The 25,610-nt window shown below is 51.1% G+C and overlaps 1 protein-coding gene across 16 annotated transcripts; it reads right to left on the bottom strand.

Annotated features, from left to right (window-relative positions):
* Positions 1–1,227: 1,227 nt before the first annotated feature.
* On the bottom strand, positions 1,228–25,396 carry ARFGAP1 (ARF GTPase activating protein 1). 16 transcript variants are annotated; one of them, XM_080686830.1, is made up of 14 exons: positions 25,248–25,396; positions 9,877–9,940; positions 9,552–9,661; positions 9,195–9,366; positions 8,655–8,755; positions 7,896–7,982; positions 7,533–7,629; positions 6,070–6,126; positions 5,448–5,480; positions 4,530–4,559; positions 3,643–3,699; positions 3,165–3,224; positions 2,567–2,646; positions 1,228–1,875 (listed from the first exon to the last, which is right to left on the bottom strand). In XM_080686830.1, exons 2-14 carry the CDS (start codon positions 9,934–9,936, stop codon positions 1,533–1,535), a joined length of 1,287 nt encoding a protein of 428 aa, XP_080542956.1. In that variant the 5' UTR covers positions 9,937–9,940; positions 25,248–25,396; the 3' UTR covers positions 1,228–1,532. The 16 variants fall into 16 exon arrangements, 15 of the variants coding, with proteins under 15 accessions (XP_080542956.1, XP_080542970.1, XP_080542963.1 ...); XM_080686844.1 differs by having other exon boundaries at positions 1,228–1,761; XM_080686837.1 differs by having other exon boundaries at positions 2,567–2,640.
* Positions 25,397–25,610: the final 214 nt, after the last annotated feature.

The raw sequence follows: 25,610 nt of genomic DNA, 5'->3' as shown, positions 1-25,610 counted from the left end.
CCACATGGTCTGCCCCAAAGAGGGGCTCAGGAACAAAGGCCACCCCAGATGGCCCTGGACACCAAGATGTGAGGGATGGGCATTGGGGTCCTCTGGCAGCCTGGAGCAGCACCTGGACCCCAAACGCACACCAGCCAACACCCTCCCCAGTCCTCCAGCATCACTCCGAGTCAGGACCCCAAACCCAAGCCCCTGGGTCTGTGCTGTGGTCCCAGTGCCCAGGCCCACACCCACCCTCCCGGGGAGTCCTCTGCACAGGCCGCATCTCTAGCAGTCTGCGGCCTCAGCCATGCTTGGCCCCTCCGTGCCCTCCCAGCCTACCCCAATGGTCCCACAGCTGGGCAGACTTGGTCCCAGGAATCAGTGCCTAGATTGAGTACCCACCCCCGCCCTCATCCCGCCTCTGCCCAGGTAGAGATGGGCAGGCCTGACCTCTGGGTGCTCTCAGGCCCCTCTGGGCTCACCTTTTGCAGGCAGAGGTATTTTGGGGGGAGGCAGGCACAGAAAGCACAGGCCCTCAGGTTAGAGGAAGTGAGATTCACTGGAGGCTGGGGCACATGGGGGTGATCACAGCTAAGGGCAGGGCTGGCCCTCCCCAGACCCCTGCCTTGCCCATGGTCCCAGGACACAGAAGTCTCACGGCACAGGCAAGGTTGTCGCAGACAAACGGGGGTCAGATGGGCATCGCATTAGTGCCCAACCTCGGGACAAGCCAGCCTGCAGCAGCTCAAAGACAGGAGCTCCAGGTGGAGGGGAGACCCAGTCAACAGTGCAAGGAGACAAGTGCCGCCAAATGCCACAGGGCCAGTGGGGGCATGGGCCAGACACGCCCACTCCTGCCCGCTCCCAGCTGCTAGGAAGGCCTGGCCATCAGGCAAAATGGTTACTGGTCGCCCAGGCGAGGCCCCATTCTGCTCCTGGCCTGGTGGGGGATGGACCCGGGCTCGGGGCACTGGCCTGCCTTCCTCCCTGACCGCACTCTAATTGCCATTTCTGAGTTGTCTAGGTTGTCCTGGGTGGGGCCACCACGGTTCAGAGGGCCAGACTGAGTTCAAGCGCTGACAGGGCTCAGGGGTGGGGGTTGGGGCAGAGCCCCTTGTATGGGGGACAGACAGCAACAGGAGCGCTGGTGCTGCTTTTGGTATTTGTCTCTAAAACTTTGGGCATTTTCTTCAAAAAGAGAGAACTGCAGCGAGCCCAGACAGGAAGTTAGACACGGAGCAGCACTCATAACACCACGCAGCCCTCGGAGGGTTTTATTAGTGCATGTGGCGGCCTCCCACAGCAGCAACCTCCTGCCCTCCATGGCACCCGGAATGCAGAAGGGGGAGATGGGGAGGCCGGAGCAGGACAGCAGCCGGCCTCTAACCCCTGCAGCCATGGAGAGCGAGCCCCCGTGCTCAGAGTCCCAGAGTCCCGCCCAAGGCCCTGTCTCCATGCTGCGGCCGGGTTTCTGCTCAAATAGAAGGTGCTGGAAGAGGGCAAAGTGCAGACACAGTGGCTGCCAGCAGTCGGGGCCGGGCACAGCACGCCTACCAGTTGTGGTTGTCCCAGCCCTCGTCCACCTGAGCAGCCTTCGGGGCTGCTTTCCTGGTGATCTTGGGCCAGCCCTCCCCACCACCCCCCCAGGCCTCCCCGCCATCACTGTTGTCACTGTTCTTATGGTTGGATGTGGAGCCCGAGCCCCACACGTCCCAGCTGTCTGAGCTCCGCTTCTCAGCCGAGGCGTCGGCACACGTCCAGCTGTCGCTGCTCGGGGACCTGTGGGCCATGGCGGGGTCAGTGCTCCCAAAGGTCTCCCAGAAGCTCTGGGTGAGGGTGCTGTTCTGGGAGTTATCCCCTCCGCTGTTCTGGTAGCTCTGGTCCTCCAGGGGCCTTGGAAAGAGGGAGGCTCTGAACAGCTATTTCTCAAGCGCCTGTCCTTCCCTTGGCACCTCCTCTGAGAACGGGGACCCCAAGGGAAGCCCGGGCTCAGTGCGGCTCCAGCTCGGCGCTGGCTGGAGGGACAGACAGGCCTCCCGCCGGAGCTGAGAGGGTGCCTTGAGGGATCGGGAATGAAAACGCAGAGTGCGGAGGCCCCCACACTGTCCAGACGACTGCTCAGACCGAAGGCTGCCCCACCCACCCCAGTATACCAATGGGAACACCACAGCACATGGGCAGGAAAGCAGTGGCTTCCTGCCCGGGACCTGGGAGACGCATCCCATCAGGGTGGACTGGCACTGCCCACCAGGCCCTGCATGGCCATCTCCCCACCAGCTCCTCAGGGTCCTCCCAAGGGTCAGAGAAAGAGAAGGGTAGCACACTGGCCTCTAGCAGAAAGGCCTCCTGCCCGCCCCCCAGGGATGGGGTAAGACTCCCCCCAGCCCTGGGCAGCAGCTGTTCCTGAAGGTCAAGGGGAGAACGTGAGAGCAAGGGGTGAGGGGCACCAACCAGCCGCTGAACCTCTGGGCCTCCTGCACTGGGCCCCTCAGCACCCTGGACCATGGGGGTGCCGACTGCCTCCGAGACCCTGGAGGAAAAGCCCCAGGGAAGGGGCCATGTCAGGACAGGGGACCTGGCATACCTGTCTGAGGGGTCCTCCTCTGCTCTCCCAGAAAAAAAGGTGGTAACGTCCCGCCACCCCTTGCTGCCAACTCCCTGGACCTGGCAGGGGATGGGACACAGGTCAGACATGGAGCCCACGAATGGCCTTCTACCCCGAAACGCAGCCACACAGCCGTCCCCGCTGTCACCACTATTCGCCCCAACGGGGTCTGCCAGCAGGCCGGCCGCTGGGGGACAGTGAGGGCTGGGCCTTCAGGAGCAAGGTAAACTCGCTGCAGGCATAGGAGTCAGGGCTGCACCCACACGCACACTCCACCCCCACGGTGAGGTGGAGACAGGCGTCCCCAGCATGCCCAGAGGGTCCACACTCACCAGGGGACGGTCAGCGCAGCAAGAGGATAGAAGGAAAAGAAGCGACAGGTTAGAACCTGTGCCACCCAAGAAGCTGTCTCCACATTCCTCTAGCCGGCACAGAGCCAGCTTACAGGCAGCAGCGGCCAGGGCCCCGGCTGTAGAAAGTGACCTGGGCATGAGTGCCCGGCCCTATGGCGCCTGTACCAGCGCTCAGAATGTGGAGACCGGCTCCAGCTGTGCCCGCATGTGGACGGGCACCCTACCTTGGACGCCAGCTGAGACACCCCACTGGACACATCATCAAAAATCTTTCCCTCCTTCACCTGCATAGGCCAACAGTGTCGTTAACGGGGCGGGGGGTGGGGGGAGGTAGAAGCCCAGCACCATTCCTAACAAAGGACAGCAGATGACCCCAACCCCACACCGGGCTAACACTGCAGCATCTCCCACCACCTCCTGAGGACAGGGGCCCCTGAACCCCAGCCCACTGAAAGCTTCTCCTGCACAGTCTGAGCCTCCTCTGTGCTACCAGCCCCTTGGGAGGGGGCCCCTCTGAACCTGGGGACACAAGGAGAGGCATGGGGAGCACACAGGGAAACACAGGAAGTGCATGGGGAGAACATGGAGAGTACACAGGGACTCGGGGGACACGAGGAACATAGCCTGTCCACTGCACCAGCTGCCCTGGGGACAAGGCCCATGGGACACAGGAGGAGCATGGCATGCGGAGTGGGGTGTTACCTTCTCCTGCGCAGGTTTGAGGACATTCTCGTTCAGACTGTGGCCCAGCTCTGATGCCTGCATGAAGGACAGACGCCATGAGAGGGAAGTCGGGGAGCTCCTGGACACCATGTTCACCCCAGGATGAGGGTCAGGACAGCAGCCGCCCATTTTGCGGGCAGAGACAGTGAGCAGCCCACTGGCACATGGGACTCACAGCAGCTGTGCCGAAGTGGCCTCGAGCACCCTAAGCACACAGAGGCCGGACCCACTGCCCCCTCTATGCAGTCTTACGGGAAGGGGCCCAGGGACGGCACAAGCCCTGGGGTCCGCCCTGCCCAGCCTTCACCCCCAGGGTCTCCCCTCAGAGCCCAGTGGATCCTGTCTGGTAAAGGCAGCCCAGCCAGCAGCAGGTCACCTCACATGCTCCCAAGGGTGTAGGGGCGCAACCTCAGCAGCCCAGCATGAGCCCTGCTGCAGCATGGAGAGCGAGCATCAGGAGCTGGCTAGGGGGAGGGACAGAGCTGAAAGATGATGAAGTGGGGGCAGGAGTGGGATGACAGGGGCCATGAGCAAGGCCTTAGGATGGGTGTCAGGACCTCACTCCTGGGATAAGACACCTGGGGAGGGCCTGGTTCAAGGCAATTACTCCATGCAAGTCCTGCCAAGTAGCTCCAGTGGATCCCAGGCCATCAGTGCCCACTGCATTCTGGGTCACAAAGGAAGTGCGGGTCCCCAAGCAGCTTGCATGGGCCAAACAGAAGCCCATCAGGCCAGTGAGAAGCTCGGAGCGTGAGCACACATAAGCACAGACACAGGACAGGCCACAGCAGGCGAGAGCAGAACCCAGCACAGGCCCAGCAGAGATGAGGGCATGCTGAGGGCGACACGCGGACGCGGGGCCTTACCAGCTCCGGCTGCTGCCTGGAACCCCAGAACTTTACCCAGCAGCACAGGGATCGAGTGGGGAGAGAGGAGAGAGCAAGGCAGTAGAGCAGTATGGGCACCTCCAAAAGCACCTCAAGTCACGTCACTACATCACCCTGACGGGGCCCCAGAGTGACATTGGAGCCCCCTTTACTGTCGCTAAACCCTGCTTTCCATTCCCATTGACCACCATCCAGAACCATGTGCTAGGGGCTAAAAGTAGGGGCTCAGAGAAAAGCATAACAGGGGCCCCCAGCGGCAGAGGAGAAGCCACCCCTCCCTCACTCGGGGCCTAGGGCAGCCCTGTGGCCGCTGCCTCTTGAGTCCTGACCCCCAGCCCTGGGAGGACAAGCCAGCCCAGAGCCCTGGCACCTCCTGGGGACTGCAGGGACCACTAACCAGGATTTGAAAAAGAAAAGGCTGCAGCTGAGACCCTGCCTACAGGAAGAGAAGGCACTGACCAGGGACATGGGACAGAAGCCAGCCCCAGGGCCCAAGGAGGCTGGCTCGCAGACACAGCCTAGCCTGTGACGGAGCCTCCTCCCGCCCAGTGGAGCCGCCTGCCGCCTGCCGCCTGCTCCTTCTTGATAAGGGGGCTCTGCCGGTGGCCTCGCGGCTGCCCAGCACCCAGGCTGCAATGGACAGGGTGAGTTTTCAGCCCCACAGGCCCTAAGCAGGTGCAGCCTCTTACCCTGCCTGCCAAACCCACGGGCACCTGAAGTAGCGCGCGCGCGCGGACCTGAGCTCAGGAGACATCCACACACACAGGCCAGTCAGTGCCCAGGCCGCACACAGCACTGCCCCCTCCCGGAGCGCGGGGCCCGAGGGCACACCCGGGCGTGCCAGACCCCGATGGACTAGGGAGTGTAACAGAACTCAGGGTGCAGCCTTCCTGTTACCTTCTGAGTTGCCTGGGATCCAAACCTTGTAGCCTGGAAAGGAAACAGAAGGCTCTGACACTGTCCTGAATGATGCCACACATTTCTGCTGGGCTCACAGGCGCTGTTCCAGGCCTGCCGATGCCACAGCACCAGTGCTCCCCCTGCAGTGGTTCCAAGGGCCCAGCACACCAGCCCCCACTGGAGGGAGGCTGGAGGGGGTTGGGGGCAGTCACTGGGCCAACTGTCCTACTTGTTCTCTGGGACGTGGGGCCCCCATTGGTGCCACCCCAATCCCACCTTCATGTGCTTTTCCACAGTCCAGCCGGCGCCACCCCTGCTCGATGCCCAGTTCCCCAATCACTATTCTAACAGGAGAGGAAGAAAAGCCTGGCCACACACATTCTGCTGAAAGGTGCTCGGACCTCCCAGGCCACAGCCCTCCTCCTGAGAGAGCCAGCTGGACCACATGGCCAAGTGGTGGTGCCAGTGGGGGTGGGGAGGGCAACGTGGGCCCTAAGGGGCTGGAGCCCCTCAATGCCAGGCTCCTCTCAGGGCCTCCCCATGCCCATTCACTATGACTCCTCCCCTGCAGGCCAGCCAGACTGTGCGGGTTGGTCCGTGACGCTGGGATGGCACTTACGCCCTCTTTAGCTGCTGAGGCGAACCTGCTGGCTCCGGTGGTGAGGCTGCTCCAGCCCTGGAGGGAAGCAGAGGCCACGTCAAGGCAACACACAGCTGCCCAGGTCGCACCGCACCATCTACTTCCAAAGGAGGCCTGACCATCTCTGGTCACTTTGGGGCCCCATCAGAGTGATGTTAATGACGGAAGAGCCGGGCCTGGACCACAAGGTGGCCCCACGGGCCCCACCCAAGCCCCTGCCTTAAGCTCCTCCTACGGCTCTTGATGCCCCCACCTGCTCTTTGAGGGGCGAGCCCAGTGCCCATTGCAGACAGACCAGTCCTGGGGCGAGTGGGGCACTACAACCTCTTCTCTTTTGACTCAGGTTTCCTCCTAAGCCTCCAAAACCAACAAACTATTTAGGACTATAAACATTTGACTTAAATCCGCCACAGCCTTTCGCTCCCGACGAAACGCAGAGGGCTTGTGCGCAGGAGGCGTACTCATCAGATAATGAGACAAACACCTGCGGGTGCCGGGACAACGAAGACACAAAACACAACATTCTGGAGGGCTGGTACCTTTCTCCAAAAAAACTCCTACCCAGTAGGCTGTCACCACAGACCTGCTTCCTGCCCCGAGACCAGCTGAGCCTGGCGACAGATGGTTTTAAATCACTTACTGAGAAGCTCATTCCTTTCTGGAGTATGTGTGCACAGGGCCAGAGGGTGTCAAGTGGCAGAGTGAGCCTCCTGCCACGCCTGAGTCAGGACCCTGAAGAAACAGCCGGGAAGGGACAGCTTCCGAGAGCTCCCTCCAGCTTCTGTACACACACGGCACCGGCGGCCTTGTGGTCGCCCCGCCCATGTCCCCTGTGCTTCCTTCGCTTGGCCCTTCTAAGACCCTGTCCCACCAGCAACAGAGCCCTCTCCTCCCAGCATGGGCCCTCAGGTATATGCAAGTATTCCTATATTCCTATCACATCGATGCTTTGATGGAGCAACACCAATTTTTTAAAAACCAGTGACTATTTCTTTGGAATACAATAGTTTGACCGGAAGCAGCCTAGGCAGGCAGGGACCATGCATGGCTGAGTGCCATCCCCAGAGGCGCCAGAGCCGGGCACTTAGAGACTCTGCCACCAAACCTCATCTTTACTAGACTGGCCAGCAGAGCAGCATGAGGACCAACATGGGCTGGGCCGGGCAGTGCCAGCACTTGCCCAGGAGAGAGACGGCCCGCCAGATCCACATAGAACGTTCGTTCTTTGGAGGAAATGCACCTTGTTAACTTGAAATGTATGTTTGCTGCCAAAGTATAAATGAGTGAGAACTTCTGAGATCTGAATGACATACACACGACATGGTGAAGGAGAGGTAGGGACCAGCACAGGCTGCCTGGGCAGGCGGCCTCAGCTCTGGGAGGCCCGCAGCGCCCCCTCCCCTCCTCCCGCCGGGCACACTCACACAGGGCGCGCTGCTCACCGAGTACAGGGACGACATGGCACTGTTGAGGAAGTCGTCCTCCTTCTTCGGAGGTGGCACCGTGTTCCCAAACCCCACGTAGCGACTCTCCGGGGCCCTGACAGGGAAACAGCAGCCACCGCCCACTGAAGCCCCTCTTGCTGCATCCAGCTGAGGAGCCCCACACGGCAAGGCCACGCCACCACACAGGGCGGCAGGAGCCATCCAACACTGCAAGGTGATGGCTCCAGGACAACCCGGGACGGCCAGGCAGAGCCCACACAGAAGCGTGTTCTCCCCCTAAGTATTAGACCCCATTCCGAGCAGGCTGGCAGTCCTCTTCTGAGCGACCAGACCTCCAGCTCCCAGCGCCCTGGGCCTCACCCTTGGTAGGAGCTGAGGTCCTCATTCAGCCAGTCCTCAAAGGCCTTGTCCGAGGAGGCTGTCGAGCTCTGTGGCTGGCCAGAGGACCTGAAATGGAGCCTACAGTTGGTGCGGCCACCAGAGGGCAGCAGATGCCTGCTGGCAACCACACGGGCCTCTGGGAGGTACTGTCAGGACCACCTGGTCTCTCCTGGGCTCCTCTAAGAACAGCGCAGGGAGGCCGAGTTGGACTCCAGCTCTATCTGGAAGTTAGCTCATGAAGCCGACAAGAAGCAGGGGAGACAGTGCAGCCTTATGGACGACTTAACGATAGGGGCAGCAGGTGGGGAGGACCCTGGCACCCCCGGGGTGAGTGGGGAGCCTTCTGAGACCAGTCACACCGAACACCAGCCTCTGATGTCTGAGATGCAAGATGAGCACCATGAGGCCAGCTTGCCCACAGTGTGCCTGCAGTCTGCGGGGGTGGACGACCCTCACAAAGGACAGGAGACATATGTCCTACAGAACTGCATGCATGTCATGGGCACATTCTAGAAGGATCTGCACTGGGCTGGTGCCTGAGGAGTGTAGAGAGGGCAGGTTTTCTTTCAGACACATCTTCCCTGTTTGACAACAAAAGCTTATATTTCTTTACAACCTGAGAGGTGGTTTCCCCACTGCCTCTGGGAAGAGTGTACACTGTAGCTTTTACCAGGACAGCACAAGGACCCTGAGCTAAGGTCAGGAACAGCTGAGAGCAGCGGCCAGAGGAGCGGCTACCGGTAGGCAGTGGATGGCAGCGTCTTGGACTGCGGCGGGGTCCAGTTCTGCGCAGGCGATGACTCCAAAGACCATTCTCTGCCTTCGGCCAGAGCTGCCACCTGCCGAGGGAACAGGGGCTTAGAGTACAGTCCTGTGAGGGCCACTGTGGGTGGTGCTGGCTCCAGTGAACTCTACTGTGCCCCCCAGGCCGTCCTCCCAAGCTCGGTGGCCATGGGCAAGGATCTCTGCCTATGTGAACACTGAGACCAGCCTCCCTCTGCAGTGGTGTGGGGGAGTTCTTGGTCACCTCTGTCCCCCACAGGCTCCACTGTCCTCAGGAGTATCTTCACCAAGATGGACAGAGGTGTGTGGATGCCAGTTTCCCAGGGGTGGCAAGGAAGGCCCCTCCTTTACCCCTGCTAACCCCACGCCACCTGCCTCCCCGGGTCGGGGGGGGGGGGGGGATGTGGACCAGACAGGGATACATGCCCTTCTGTACATGTACTGGAGTCACTAAAGTCCAAATGGGAGCAGCCTGGGCACCACTCATGGCCTCACCTTGTCCCTGAAGAGGGCGGCCGCTTTGCTGTTGTACTTGTCCTGCAGGGACCAGCAGGGGTCATAGTCCTCTTGAGACGCCAGGAACTGTTTGAACTTAGCATTCCCACCAGCTTTCATCTTCTCGAGCTCAATGTCCTTCCACTTATCCATAGTGACAGAGCGCACGAAGCTACAGGCCGAGGATCGAACTAGTTATCAAGTGCTTGGCATTGAAGAGCCCCCCAAACTGTGGATTAGACACGTGTGCTTCCTGTGACAGAAGCGCCAGTCACGGGCCTCCGAGGGCCCGCGGAGCTACTGAGTGAGGTGCTGGGCCCTAGGGGAGCCGAGCGGCAGCGGGGGCAGGGCACTGACCTGAGGTGCACTCCGAGCCCGCGGTGCTTCCCCGAGCACTCCAGGCAGATCCAGATACCGTAGGTCACACTCACCCACTGAGGGTTGAACGCACCACACTCAAAACACACCTGTGGAGAGGGTCATGTGCGACTCGCCCAGGTGGCTCAGGGCAACCCCAGAGCCCAGAGACCCCAGAGACCCAATGGGTGGCCCCAAGAGGGAGCAGAGGAGAGGCTGACTGGGAAGCCGACAGAGACAGGGAGGGCAAGCTCTGAGGCTGCAAGCCACTCCCAGGGGGTTCAGGAGCCCTGAACCAAAGCATCAAAGAAACACAGAGGCTCACGTTGTTTCCATCCTGCACCCTGACTTCCTTAAGAGCCTTCCTGGTCCTTGGGCTGGCCATGATGCTGTGAAGAAGAAAAACAAACTTTTAAAACTTACAAATAGGTCACTTTACAAAAAATCCACTGTCAGTGCAAAACATTATAAAACAGAGCTTCAGAGAAATTCCACTAAGCCTCTCAGAAGCGACAGGGTGAGACCTTTGCTCCTGCAGACAGATGGAGTAACTTACAGAGCTGTCTCCACTCTAAGAGAGACCAGGAACAGCTAGACTGCCCGGCCAAGGCAATGCAATGATCAGAAACAATACGGGCTTGCACTCTGCTTAACCACCAGGTACCACCACTGGGTAATTTATATGGAGTCCTGAATTGCTCACTAAAGACTGACATACCAGACTGGGCTGACAGCCTTCAGAGACAGGGAACCCAAGTTCTCTCCCCAATAGCCCCACGTGGTGCAGGGAGGCTCCCAGCCTGTGGGGCCGCAGAACGGTGGCCCTGACTGATGTGAGAAGGCTGGTTCGCAGAAGGGTCTTTAGGTAGGTTCTCTGTGGGGCCATCATGAGGGATCAAGGTGACAGCATGGCCACAGTAGGGCAGACCAGTCACCACACCTCACAATGACACTCCTGGGGAACAACAGCCACACACCTTGACTAGAAAGCCATTTCTTTTCTTTATTCTTTTAATCTTTATTGTTGAAAGGTATTACAGAAACCCCCCTTCTATCCCCCCACTGGCCCCCCCATCTCACCCCACCCTTTTTCTTTTTTTAAGTTTTTTAAAATTGATTTTTTAGAGAGAGAAGAAGGGACAGGGAGAAACATAGATGTGAGAGTGATACATCTATTGGCTGCTTCCTACATACCCATTGCCGGGATCGAGCCTGCAACCCAGGCATGCACCCAGACGGGGAATTGTGCAGGCAGCCTTCTGGTGCACAGGATGATGCCCAACCAACTGAGCTACACTGGCCAGGGCCAGCCATTTGTTTCTTTGTAGACCTCCTAGCTTTGGCAAAGTTCAACCTCCACTGGTAGCCCATTGATTTCATGAGCAGGAAAATCAAAATGATAAAAAGATTCAAGCTGGAGGCATGAGGTGGGGGCCATGCACAGTTTTGGACATTAGTGATCCCCACAGGTTCTGTGTCCACCACCTGGGGTCGGACCTGGATTTCAGGTCATCTCCACCGCCACCAGCCCCCCACTGAGTGTGTGGCCTCTCTGAAGATGGCCTTCTCTCGACTGTGAGTGGAACCTGTGAGCTGCCCCTCTGACTCACATGGCAACACACACCCATTAGAGAACACCTGAAGGCTGTCAGTGGGAGCAGTGTGACTAGCCATGCCGCACACCTGTTCTGCGGCTGTACGCTTTCACACCTCCACCTCTCTGCCCCTCACTGCTAGAGGCATGTGACTGCTCAGCCCAGCTCTCTGGTGAACAGCGTTGTGGAGGTTCATGTGGAGGTGCAGGTAAAAGCAAGACCAGAAGAATCTCCGTCCAAATTTCATCTTTAACCTTAAGCTACTCAGTGAGGGGAACCCGGAGTCTCACACAACCAAACCGAAGCCTGGAAGTCCAGGACTCTGATGTTCCTTAGAGTCCACTTCTAGGCCAGATAAAGTTAAAAGAAATAGAGATCTGTTTTCTGTAATTGATGAAAACAAACCAGAATTCACCCGAAACTCCATTCTGCCCTGGAGTTCTCTGTGCTGCGTGTGATAGTCCCTAGAAATGAGCAGATCTTGAGGGCAAACACACCAAAGCACAGTCCTGCCCAGGACCGGCCCCCAGACCGAATCCTTCTAGTAGAATGTTTCACCACAGTGTGAAAGGCAGAAACGGGCTAAGACACTCTTGGAGAGATATGCTGGTGGGTTTGAATTTACAAAGCCCTCTGCAGACCCTCGTCTCACGGCAACCACAGGAGAGCCCTGTGTGGGGTGGTGTGCAGAGCTGACCCGCACACCTGCCGACACAGGTCCCCACACAACTCAAGTCTGGTCAACAGAACATGGGCAACAGAAGTCAGAAGTGGGGGGAGCCTGCTCTGAATTCTCACTGTGTCAAATAAAGTGGAGTGAACATTTGCACAACCACTAAAGGAAAAATATGTGAAAAGTAAATTACTTAGCTTCGATTTAAAAGGAACCCCCCATTGGCAACCGGTTTGGGATGTGAGAATCCTGATTTCTCTGAAATGCTAAGGTATTGTTGTTTTTTTGTTAATCCTCACTGGAGATTTTCCCCATTGATTTTTAGAGGCAGTGGAAGGGAGGAAGGGAGAGGGAAAGAGAGAAACATCGATGTGAGAGAGACAAATTGATTGGTTGCCTCCCACATCCACCCGGACTAGGGCCGAGGATTGAACCTGCAACCCAGGTACATGCTCTTGAGCAGGAATCAAACCCACAACCCTTGGGTGTGCAAACCAACGCTCTAACCACTGAATCACATGGGCCAACCTGAAATGCTGTTTAGCATAAACACCTCATCCCTTTTAAAACCTTAACTATGGCCTGGCTGGTGTGGCTCAGTGGTTGAGCATCTTCCTATTAACCAGGAGGTCCCAGTTAGATTCTGGTCAGGGTACATGTCTGGGCTGCAGGCTCAATCCCCAGTAGAGGGTGTGCAGGAGACAACCATTAGTGATTCTCATCACTGATGTTTCTATCTCCCGCTCCCTTCCTCCTTCTGAAATGAATAACATCTTTAAAAAAATTAACTATTATTTATCTTGAAAGATGATCCAAGAACTCCCATTTTAACACTTGAAACCGGGATGGTCCAATGGAACTCCTTCTGCAACTGAATGTAAGCTGAACTCAGTGAGGACCCGGTTTCCTAGTTCATTAGGCCATTTATCAGACTGCAGAACGTTTGGTCTTATGTTAGGAGACTTTCTCAACATCTGAGATCCCCAGGGATGACTAAAGGACACTGCTTGGCCCTCATATCTGTGAGGGCTGTTACACAGGTGACAGGTAGAAAGCACCCAAAGCGGCTCCATCTAAGAACAGCCCTTTCTCATTCTAATAGGCCTATTTCTCGGAAAGAGACGCCAAAACCAACCCAAGAGCCGGTTCTCGCACCCATTCGGCACCATCATAAGCAGCACAGCAGAAATATCAGGCCTGCACCAAACGAACACAATTATTTCTCAAAGTTGGTGGTTTACAATGAGGTTACCAGGTCAGACAGACAAGGAGCATAGTTCTCCATAAATCCACGTAAACCGGGGGGGAATTAAAGTCCTCTCCTGGTCCCCGCCCCCAGACGATCACCCATCGCAAAGGGTGTTATAATAATGTAACCCCTCTAATGTATGAAATAATTATTGTATGAAATGTTTGCTGTATGGCAACCCCCAATACTCTGTAACTTCCAAAATTAATGAACACCCCACTATCTTGATGTAAAAGCTCTGAGCCCTTAAAGTGTAAACGCCCTGCTCCCAGCATAAGGCACACCGTCTGGCCCACACTGATAAGGACACAAGTTGTTTACCACGGTCTATATAACCCTGACACCGTCTTCAGTTGAGGTCTCCTGCCCGATAAGAGGAGGACTCCATGTCGCTCCGAGAAACAAGCCCCTGATTGCTCTGCTGTGTGAGCCTGAACCAACTGCGGCCGCCTGCCTGTCTCTGTTTTCGTCGTCTGTCCTTCAGTGCACATCGCCGGGTGGCCTTTGCTGGAGCCTAGGACCCACTAGGGATAGGTAAATAAACCCTGCGTGATTGCACACTAATTCTGTCTTGTGTGTCGTGTGTTCCGGTTCGGCTCAGCTGTCTAGACACTGAAGTACCAGGGGATAGGCCGTTATTGCTGACTCCTGGTCACCTGCGTTTGTCCCACTAAATCTAGACAGATAATCAATTAATTGGGGCATAATTAGGACAATTGGCGTAGCCGGCAGGATTCCAAAACAAATTTCTCCGCAGCGCAGGCGGGTTAAGTATTTAAAATTGGCAAAAACTCTCAGGTTTCGGTCGGAGTATTAAGGAAATGACCACTGAGTGTAAAGGGGATTAATCTGGCACCAACCAAAAGCGAACTAGTCTCTGAGGACACGGGTCAGTGGTCGTCTACCGTGAGGGCATACCCAGGAGAGGCTGACTCCTGAAGGCGAATGCTGGAGGGTGCTAGCAGTCTTTCTGTCCAAGCAGTGCTGAGTTGGCAGATTAAACCAACCGACCTATTCCCAATCCGGAGACTCGACACCGGAGCATAACCGGGTCGCCTAGGTTCGGTCCAAAATCAAAACTCCCCTTCAAATTCCAGGAATTAAATTAAGGGAAACTAAAAGTAAAGGAAAATGAAACTTTTTGAAGAATAAATTTATAGCAGAGCCGAACTTATGAACAAAATTTTGAAGAAGCTAGCTAAAACTCTAATTTTCTAAAACAAAAAACAACAACAACAACAAAAACTAACAACTCTCCATTTAGAAACCACATACTGCAATAGGAACACACCGCATACACAAGGATTCTGTCCGTTTGGTAGGTACAGACCAAGACTCTGTCTCACTCAACACCATGCAGTTAAAAAAGTTAAAAACTTCTTTAACAAGCTTTTCAAAAGAAATGACCCTACGGAGCCTAACATACCATCAGAAAGCAAATGGAGGCCGGTAGAGGACGCCCTGAGGGCCAATTATAAAATCCAGACAGCCCCAGGCCTCAAACAAAACATAGTAGATCCTAACAATCTGATTCCAATAATAGAAAGAGCATCACCACAGGAGGTAGTAGGAATATTACTACAGACAATCCATCACCTGCAGGAGGACACTGACAAGGGAAGATCACTAGCACAGAAGGTAGTTGCAAAATACTCTAGCAAGCCAGTAGTAGTAAAAAAGAAGGTAATAAAATCAGAAAATGAAGGGACTGAGGAAACGGTAGAATTCACCTCATTTTCAAGGCAGAAACTAGCAGAACTCAGAAAACTATTGATTAAAGGAGAATTAACGGACGTAGAGTGGCTTGTAAAAATATATGAACTTGGAGGCCACACATCTATGTTAAGTGCAGATGAACTCAGAGCAGTGATAGATGCAATTGAATTAGCCAAATTAAAAACAGCGCTAAAGGAAACTGCAGAACAACACTCAAATACAGTAAGATCATTATGGAGCTGGATAGGAGATGCATGGAGAAGAGCATTTCCATCAGTGGACCTGTCTTTAGGACAGTTTTCAGAACACTGGGAATCTCTTACACAATTACAGACCCAATTAAGGAAACTGGTGATCCTAACTAGCCTCTATAAGCCAGGTTTGAGCTCACCATGGGAAAATTCAGATGTAGAAGGGATAGTCAACGTACTAATAAGAAATGCTCCAGATGGCTACAAAATGCAGCTTCAAAACCTTATCGCAGGGTCCAACACTGCAGAGGATATTAAAAGGAAAATCTAACTGCACCGAGACCTATTAGCAGAAAAGAAATTCGCCTTCATGGCAAAGGAATCAAAGAACTATTCATTTCCCATGCAGCAGTACAGAGGACCTCTAAAGCCCTTAAAAACACCCCAAACCAATCAAAACAGGCAGAATGACCAATACAGACAAGGACAAGCTTATTATTGGAGGAGGAACAATCCGTTCTTCAAGGACAATAATCAATTCAGAAATAATAATAATAATAACCCATTTAGAAATAACCCTTTTAGAGGTAATAACAACCCATTCAACAGAAACCCACCAACCCAACCACAAAATCAAAGAAACCCCTTCAGGACAGAGATTCGAGACAACAACCCATTTCAAAACAGTCAAAACCCCTTCAAACAGAATCAGGGAAACTGGAGAGGTCCCCACCGACCACAGCAAGTTCGGCAATAGGGGGGGCCATACCAGACACCAATGCCAGAACATTACTTCTACACTACAGACCCTGAAGAAATCCCACCTAAAGTGCCTATATTCAGTAACCCCCCATTAGCTATAGACACATCATTCAACACAATAAATGACAACAGACCATACATATCCCTCCAAATCTCCCTGGGAAGTGGGCCATTACAATATAAAATCTTTTTAATAGATACTGGCTCGCAGGTCTCCCTGCTAAAAGAAACCCACCGCTTACAAAACATTTAAATGCAGAACCAAAGAAAGGACCTACAGTACATATTGAAGGAGTCACAGGAAATGTGACCCCAGCCCCCAACATGAGGAAAAATACTATACAAGGGCAAACAAATCCCAATCACATTCCTAGTCTCACCTCAGGTTCAAAACATATTAGGTATGGACATCCTACCAACATTATTTTGTCACATTTCCCACACACCCAGGCTACATAAAATCAAAACTATCCTCACTGCACTACAAATACCTCCATTAACATTACCAGAACCAAATACAAATTCATTCACACCTCAATACCCTCTAAAAGGAGGACATGAGGATGTAACCAAAGCACTTAAAATACTTCTGGAAGAAGATATAATAGAACCAGGCAGATCACACATTTATAATAGCCCCATCTGGCCTGTAAAAAAGCCTAACGGCACCTACAGGATCACAATTGACTATCGCAACCTGAATAAGGCCTCACCAAAATAGATGGCTGTCTGCCTGATACGCAAGAAGTAATCAATATTATCCAGAGAGACAACCCTAGATTTATGGCAGCAATTGATCTCTCAGACATGTTCTTTGCAATACCCATAGCTGAAAAATCCAGACCCTTTACCACATTTACATGGCAAGGCAAACAATACCAATTCAAAAGACTCCCACAAGGATACAAAAACTCTCCCACAATTGCACACAACCTACTTGCTAACAACATTGACCCCACAAAATACAAATCCACAATCATACAATACATAGATGACATTCTACTCTATAACAATGACAAAGAGATTCTACAATCTGATCTAGAGTCACTAGTAACACACCTAAGATCACTAGGCTGGACAATTAATCCTGACAAAATCCAGCCCCCAGACACCAAAACAACATTTTTAGGCATCCATTGGAGCTCTGAAGGTAGAAACATACCAAACAAAGTAATAGACAAATTACTAAACTTAAAAAGCCCAACCAACAAAAAAGAAGCACAACAATTAATGGGACTTTTCATGTACTGGAGACAACACATACCATACCTAGCAGACATTGCAAAACCCATATACAAAGTCACCAGGAAGGCAGTAGATTTCATATGGACCCAAGAACAGGAACAAGCATTTAAACAATTAAAGGACTACATACACCACTTTCAATCGCTACAAAGTATCAAACCAGGAGACAAAATAGTACTAGACATTAGTTTCATGGCAGAACATGGCAGCTGGGGACTATACAAAAGAGGAACAGAAGACAAAAAGCTAATCCCTGTAGGATTCTGGACTCAGAGATTCCCTTACTCTTACCACAAATTCTCTCATTTTGAGAAACGAATCTGGACACTATATGTGGCACTGTTGCATGTAGAGCCACTGACTGGACTTAACCCAATAACCGTGCACAGCACATTGCCCCTTAAGGCATGGCTCAAAATGTCAGCTGAAGAATTGGGAGGTTCCCAAATTGACAAAAAGGTTCTTGCGTGGAAGTGGTACATTAACACACGAGAAACCTCTGGCTCCGGTGAACCAGCCCTCCTCACCGAGGAGGTCAACAAACTGAGGTAGAACCACCTACCTGTGCCAACAAGTTTGTCCAACCACCCGATCCAATCGGTGTGAAAGGGCCACAATATAGCCCTAAGCTTAAAAATGCCTGGTTTACAGACAGATCAGCCTCCGTAACCGGTGACCAGAATGAATGGAGAGCAGCAGCCTTCAACCCAGCGACATCCAGGGTGCTAACGGCGAGCGGGAAGTCCAAATCTGTTCAACATGCTGAACTTATAGCTACATATTTAGCCATTAAGGACTCAGTTGACAATCAGAAGTCCAAAATTTACATCTTTTCCGACTCATGGGCAGTTTGTAAAGGAATCACTGAATGGTCAGGCAAATGGCAACAATCAGGCTGATTAATTAATGGCAAACCTTTATGGTCACAAGACTATCGGATAAAACTCCACGATCTCTCCAAACAAATTAAAATATACATTACACATGTCAACGCTCATGCTACAGACAAAACACCCACAACACTGCACAACACAATAGCAGATACATTAGCAAAAGGAATTACACCAAGGGATAACATCACCATCACGGACAATTCAAAATCATTAGCAATTAATCTGAAATTAGTAAGAAATGAAAATAATGACTGGTCCATCACCCCTCTTCCAAAACTTATATTAAAAAAGGAAGGAGGCAAATACAAATTATCCTCACCAACCCAGAACTTACCTTTACACCACAATTTATACAACAGATACATACAACATTAGGACATTTAGGACACTCCTCACATGCCCATTGGTTCCTTAAAAGAAACCTGAAGGCACCCATCAAACTCATTAAACAAGCAATCAATTTCTGTGAACAATGCAAAGGCACTCACACATTTAAATCTGTTACACCACCCAGACTGACTAAAGCATTTGTGCCTAATCAAGTCTTACAAATTGATTTTATTGGACCACTTCATGTACCCTTTGCAGACAAATATGCATGCACTATTGTTGACACAGCAACTGGAATACTTTATGCTTATGCCTCAAGACATCCAGATGCAAAAAACACTATGCAAGTACTCTCAACATGGTTCTCATTCTATGGTCCACCACAAATCACTGAATCAGACCAAGGCACACACTTCACAGCATCATCAGTCCAACAACAAGCACAAGACTTAGACATTATTGGAACTTCCACCTGCCTTATAATCCACAAGTGGCTGGACAAATAGAAAGACACAATGGCCTCCTCAAACACAAAATACAAACACTACTCATGGACAGGTCATTCAAGACACTATAAGAATTACTAGACAAAGCATGTCTACAACTAAACTCCAGACCTAGGGTAAATAGACTTCCCCCAATAGAAGAATTACTCCAGCCACACATCCATTGCGGATCATGAACCACCCCCCAATATCACGAAAAAATTACCCTATAAAATCTTGACTAAATCCACTAAGGACGGCTCCTTATCCCCACAGGAAATAATCGCCCACTCTAGATCATCACTCTTCTGGACTGTAAACAGTCTAGGACACCTACAACAAACCAAAATACAAAACTCTACCCCTCTGGCATGATCCAACTGCTCACTCAAAAACTTCTATATTGATCCATACCTCCTCTCACTCCCTTCTCACTCCCTTCTCAATCCTCAGCACACTAGTTCTAGTTTTGACCCTCAAATGACTCCTTAACAATGTGCTTAAGGATCATCTGCATCTCCCTCTTTGGACTCCTCCTCCTTATAGCACTCCTAGCAACCCCACTGACACTCCATTGGACGTGGTGTCCATATCGCTCGTGTAACAATACCAACACCACCAAGCCCACCACTACCGTCCACGCGACCCTAGAAGCCTTAAAAAACCCCTGCTCCACTTTTTATAATCATACCCTCTGCATCCTAAACAAATAATACCCCTCTCTTTTTCAGTGATCAGACACTGGAAACCTGGGAACTACAACTAAATGCATTTCTAGAAGAAATCTCAGCAGGCCCAGTACCCCCACAACCCATACCAAACTAAACCCCCATTTACCCTACTCCTCCCTCCACCCCACTTCCAATTAACCCTCCTTTGGAACCAGCCCCATCCCCAACAATTCCTCTTTACCCTAGTATTGCTCTTGACAATTATCTCATAAGACTTCCCCCCCAGATATGTAATGATCCTTGGTACTCCTGGATACCCCCACCCGACTCTTATTCTGAATATCCAGTAAACCTACAGACCAGCCTCACAGGCCCCGTGAGACAAAGTCTCCATAACCTGCTGGATGACATTCAAGCATTTGCTGAATATCTCCCAGGGCAAATTGCTATTGATTACCACCACCTCTTACAGCATTATACTCTCCTGGTGGAGGTAGCCATCTACTCTCCTAATAGAGACCCACATCCTATCCAAACTACTCTCATTAGCAACCCCCTTCGTTGCTTTTTACACTCCAATAACTATCAATCCCCACCCTTTCCCCTTGTGCCACCAGCATGGGAATGCATACACAGTATCAATTAAGAAGAAATCCACCACGCTCTGTTAGTACAGGACATCATTCAGGAGCTAGAACAGGGAGACATGGAACTAGATTTTCTCTGCTACCTCTAGCCTTTATACTCTCCCTTATTACTGCTGCCTCTGCTAATGCAGCCACTTCTATTGATACCTCCAATGCTCAGACTTCTATGATTACTACTTCTACCTCTAACCCTACCACTGCTCCCTCTACTACCACAATGACAATCCCTTCATTTATCTTTCTTACACATCCTACCCACATACCTATCCTGAAAAAATCGGGAAAACATTATGTGTACCCACATGTACACATAGTCACAAACAGTAATTCTTTATTCTCATACTCTATAGGACACTTTGATTTTAATACCTCTATCCACTATCATAGCACCTATAAACTCTGCCCTGCATACCTTTCTGCACACACTTGCCAAACCCTTGCACTAAATTAATTCTGAGCAAACGACCCTTAGAGCTCACTACCACACCCAACTAAAAAACTGCATACTACTTCAATGGTTTCAAGATGCACTCACCACTAGATCTGTATCAATCATAGACACACAACATTATGAACCATCAACTACATTTGAAATCACTAACAAATCCTCTTACTCTCAACCCATTCAAAGCATAGATCCCTTTGTTACTCATGAAAACCTGACATGTATACAAAGAGCAAATCTCAATGTCATTCCCTTTGTGGAAAGATTAATGCATTTCCGGTACACGGGCGAGGAAGGAACAGATTTTGAGGATTATGACTCTTATGAGTCCAAGGATAAAAACAACTATGAGGATGAGGATGACTCCTCAGATGACTCCTCAAATGCTTCCCCCACATCCACAGTAACGCCAATACTCAACAGACATCCATTCTTTTCACCACCTACTAACAACCCAATTCTTCCACTAGGATTCAATAGGACAAAACATTTTAACATGACTCATGTAGTCACAGAAAATGGTATTACATATTATCAATACTATCTCACAGGCTTTCCCAACTTTCCAATTTTTGGCAACTTCTGCATTAACTCATGTATCATGCCTCAGGAATCACCAACACTTGCATCACCTCTCACAACACCACTGGAGGATGCTATAACCCCTCAGGAATTTTTAACCTCAGACCAAAATTTCTGGCCATACAGACATATTCCACAAGTTCTTACAGATCTCATTACACCACCTGTATTTGAAAATTTCAATAATCATTTACTTCAAATTAATAACAACCCTAAATTTGGTAAAATAGCTCGCATATGCTTCATTGCATTTATCCCGAATGGCACCCAGTCCAACATAGAAAATTTATTTAAACAGAAAATAAAAGATGACTTTAATTCTTGGAGCATACGTTGAACTTCTTACTGTTCTCAATTGCTTCAATGCCACGGAAAAAAATCCCTCCTCAAGTCTTATGGCTTCTCCAGGCACACACTGTCAAACAATATGAATCTATTAAATGGAAAATATCCCAACCCGAATTTTTGGGATTTTGGAAAACAAACCTCACAACACCACATTTCCCGGGAGTCACATCCAGTACACACACATCACTTAAAGACAAACCTGTCTACTTCTTTAATGGATCTCATCTCTGTAACACTACAACCAGACACAGAGCATGCATTCTTGCAAATCTCACTAACATACCCCTATCTTCCAACTTTCATGACACATACCCTAGACTCCCCATCGTGAAACTTCCTAATATAACACACAACAATATCTACAATACCCTTAGAAACACTCTCTACTATACCCTTGATGGAGACCCTTACACATGGGCAAACGTTTCATGGTCAAGAGGAAACTACAAATTTCCAGTCTTCCTCCTTAGCAGATCTACGCCCCTGTATAACCTTACAGGTGGCTGTGTCTCTAACCCCCAATTCACGGGATTCAAACTACCCTACCTACTCCAGACATATCAAACCTATGCTTCTTCATTCAGTTCTCTTTGCACCAATCCATATTCTTATGGCCCATTCCCCATCACTAACTTTTCTATTCCTTTCAAATTCACCACTGGCAATATCCTAGACACCGCCGACTCACCCAGTAGCTCCACCACATACATTTACCAATACTCTAAAACAGTAATCAGACCTAATATCATCTCTAACCCTGACCTGAGACACCATTCATGTTTAAATATTCAGGACCACCTTGTAAACCTTACATATAACATCTCATATGGTCTGAAACCTATTGCATGGTTCTACAATTTTGGAACAAACATTAATCCAACAAACACACGCAGACTTTCAGGAACCCTATCACAGGGATACCAACAATACATGCTCCACTATATGGATGGCGCATGGAACAAATTATACCTACACTCTTACTCACCCATTACAAACCACACTATATTACCCATCATGGATTTTTACTACACACAACTCTCTTTTGCTGACTGCTTTACAAAAAACCCTCTTCAACCTTGCTTTATTCATAGAGGATGTTATAACAGCACAATATGCCTTAGAACGTACCACTATCAACCAGTATTCTCTTATGGCATCACCAATCCTCAACCTTCTACATCCCCACCACCACCAATTATAACCCAAACAAGCAACCCAATCAGAATTATTTACAGACCTATAATCCACTCTACAACTATTATATATACAAAACAAGATTTTCTAGTAACTAGTATCATTCCCCAATGTGAACCCGTAAGAAATAAACTCCAAGTTAACCTTCCATCACTGCCATCTATTGGACAAACAAACCGCAGACACTCGCTTCAATTTGGACTCGCTATTGCAGCCCTTTCTCTCACGGTCTCTATAGCTAACACAGTCAAAATTGCGGAAATATCTTTAGACCTACAAATATACACCAAACTTCAAAACTCTAGATATAATGAAGTCTTTCACCTTATATCTAGAAATTTCAATTCAGCCTATGAATTAGCAATCCAAACACAACAACAACTAAAACTACTCTCAGCCACAGTACAAACCATGGACGACAACATCCGCCAGCTTCATGTAGACCTTCAGGATCTCAACACCAGGTTCTCAGACTTCCAACTACTCCTGCCAACAAACCCAAAACTTCCTTACTAATGCTCTTAAAGACATTCATAGCCTTATGCTTATGGAACATGGCTTCAACCCAACTTGGAGTGATTCAACTGCTATGGTTGATTTCTCTAAACCTGTTGGCTGCGATTTATTCTCTTGCCAACTCACTATTCTTTCTACAATAGGTGGCGAACACCTAGTTGGATACTCTACCCTAAATCTCCCTACACTTTTACCTGACAGTACCTGGGCTAAACCCGACTCCGACCTACTTTATGCTGAACCTTACTTCTTCCCCCGAAACTCTCTTGTTGAATTTACACCTAATATCTACATTGCTGCTAACCCACTTCAACTATCCCTCTTCTTGGTACCCATGCAACTCTATACCCCAGAACCCCTTATATATAACTTAGGCCATTTTTATTTCCTTACCTGCTTTGTGAATATTACATATTATGACCACACTTCTAATTCTGACCTTCCTCTTGATTCTTCTAATAACTGCACCCTTCTTTCTCACACTATGAATATTACATATCTTAATGACACCCAATATTCCTCCTTTGTTGAAAGAACTTCCCTATATTTTCATTCCTCTGTACCTATCCAATTTTCTATCTCCCCGAAGCATTACACCGCCCCCGTTTCCATTAATAACACCATTTCTAAGTTAAAAGAACTCCAGAAACACTCTGATGACACCATCAAGAAACTTGGAGCAACATCAAAAGCCATCGACCACCTGCTCCTGATACCCAACAGCATGACTCTCAACACAGCTGCAGACCTGGCCGACCTCGATAAATACTGTGACTTCGGGACCACCGTTGTTTCTCTCTGGAGGACTGTACCTTGTACTCCCCACTGGAATCTTTTTAACCCCATCTATTACATCCAAAAAGGATGGAACGCCCTTACCTCTGCTTGGCAAACAGCTAAAACCATTTTATTTCTCTTAGCCATTATCTACCTCTCTCCCTCATTAGACTCTTATGCTGCAGAAAGAATAAACTAAATTAATTTTGGCACCCTCGGATCCCCCTCCATATATGTTCCTCGGAGACCACCGGGTGGAATGTTATAATAATGTAACCCCTCTAATATATGAAATAATTATTGTATGAAATGTTTGCTGTATGGAAGCCCCCAATACTCTGTAACTTCCAAAATTAATGAACACCCCACTATCTTGATGTAAAAGCTCTGAGCCCTTGCAGGCGTCCTCAAACTACGGCCCTCGGGCCACATGCAGCCCCCCGAGAACGTTTATCCGGCCCGCTGGGTGCCGCTGCCTGTCCTGCTTAGCAGCCAACTTGTCCCGGGCCCGCAGTGCGCATAGGAATTTGTTCATGGTTTGTTTTTTTTAACTATAGTCCGGCCCTCCAACGGTCTGAGGGACAGTGAACTGGCCCCCTGTTTAAAAGTTTGAGGACCCCTGCCTTAAAGTGTAAACGCCCTGCTCCCAGCATAAGGCACACCGTCTGGCCCACACTGATAAGGACACAAGTTTACCACGGTCTATATAACCCTGACACCGTCTTCAGTTGAGGTCTCCTGCCCGATAAGAGAAGGACTCCACGTCGCTCCGAGAAACAAGCCCCTGATTGCTCTGCAGTGTGAGCCTGAGCCAACTGCGGCCGCCTGCCTGTCTCTGTTTTCGTCATCTGTCCTTCAGCGTGCATCGTGCATCGCCGGGTGCCTTTGCTGGAGCCTAGGACCCACTAAGAATAGGTAAATAAACCCTGCGTGATTGCATACTAATTCTGTCTTGTGTGTCGTGTGTTCCGGTTCGGCTCAGCTGTCTAGACATTGAAGTACCAGGGGATAGGCTGTTATTGCTGACTCCTGGTCACCTGCGTTTGTCCCACTAAGTCCAGGTAATTAATTGGGGCATAATTGGGACAAAGGGCAAGAGAAGGAAACGAAAGTGCTCAGGCCACCGTTCAGACTAGCCAGGCCTCCCGACACCCCCTGGGAGGCTCCGCAGGAATGGAGGTTATGTCCAGGCCAGGTCCTGGTTCCGAGGGAGGGAGCAGGGGCCGGGCCGGCAGGGTTCAGGGTGGGAATGAAGGGCGGGCCCATGGCCGCAGGGGTAGGGGCCTGGGGGCAGCTGGAGAAGAGAGGATGGCGGGCCGGGAGCGTCGTGGAGCCGGGCCGGTGGGCGGGCGCTAGCGGCTCGGGACGCGCGCTTACCAGGCGGGCTCGATCCTGAGCACCGGGATCAGGCGGGGGTCGGCGGGGTCCGGGTCGGGGTCGGGCGGCGAGCTGCACCGAGGACTCTCACCAGTAGCCTACCCCGCCGCCACCAGCTTCCGGCTACGTTGCTCCTCGCAAAGCATCACGGGAAACCCGGGGCTGCTGGCAGGGACGGGACTTCCGCCTCCGCCCGCGGGCCGGAAGCACCTCCCAGCTACCGTCGCCTTGGGGACGCGTCGCGGAAGTGAACTGGAGACCCGCGCTGACAGCTCTGGGACCGCACTCCCGGTCCTCTTCGCGCCGCTCCGCAGCTCCCTGTTCCGCCCGGTAGACCCCCGATGCCGCTGCGCCAGGCAGGGC

The sequence above is a fragment of the Plecotus auritus genome (assembly GCF_963455305.1).
Source record: "Plecotus auritus genome assembly, chromosome: 8".
NCBI lineage: Eukaryota > Metazoa > Chordata > Mammalia > Chiroptera > Vespertilionidae > Plecotus > Plecotus auritus.
This window is presented reverse-complemented; position numbering and strand designations above follow the sequence as displayed.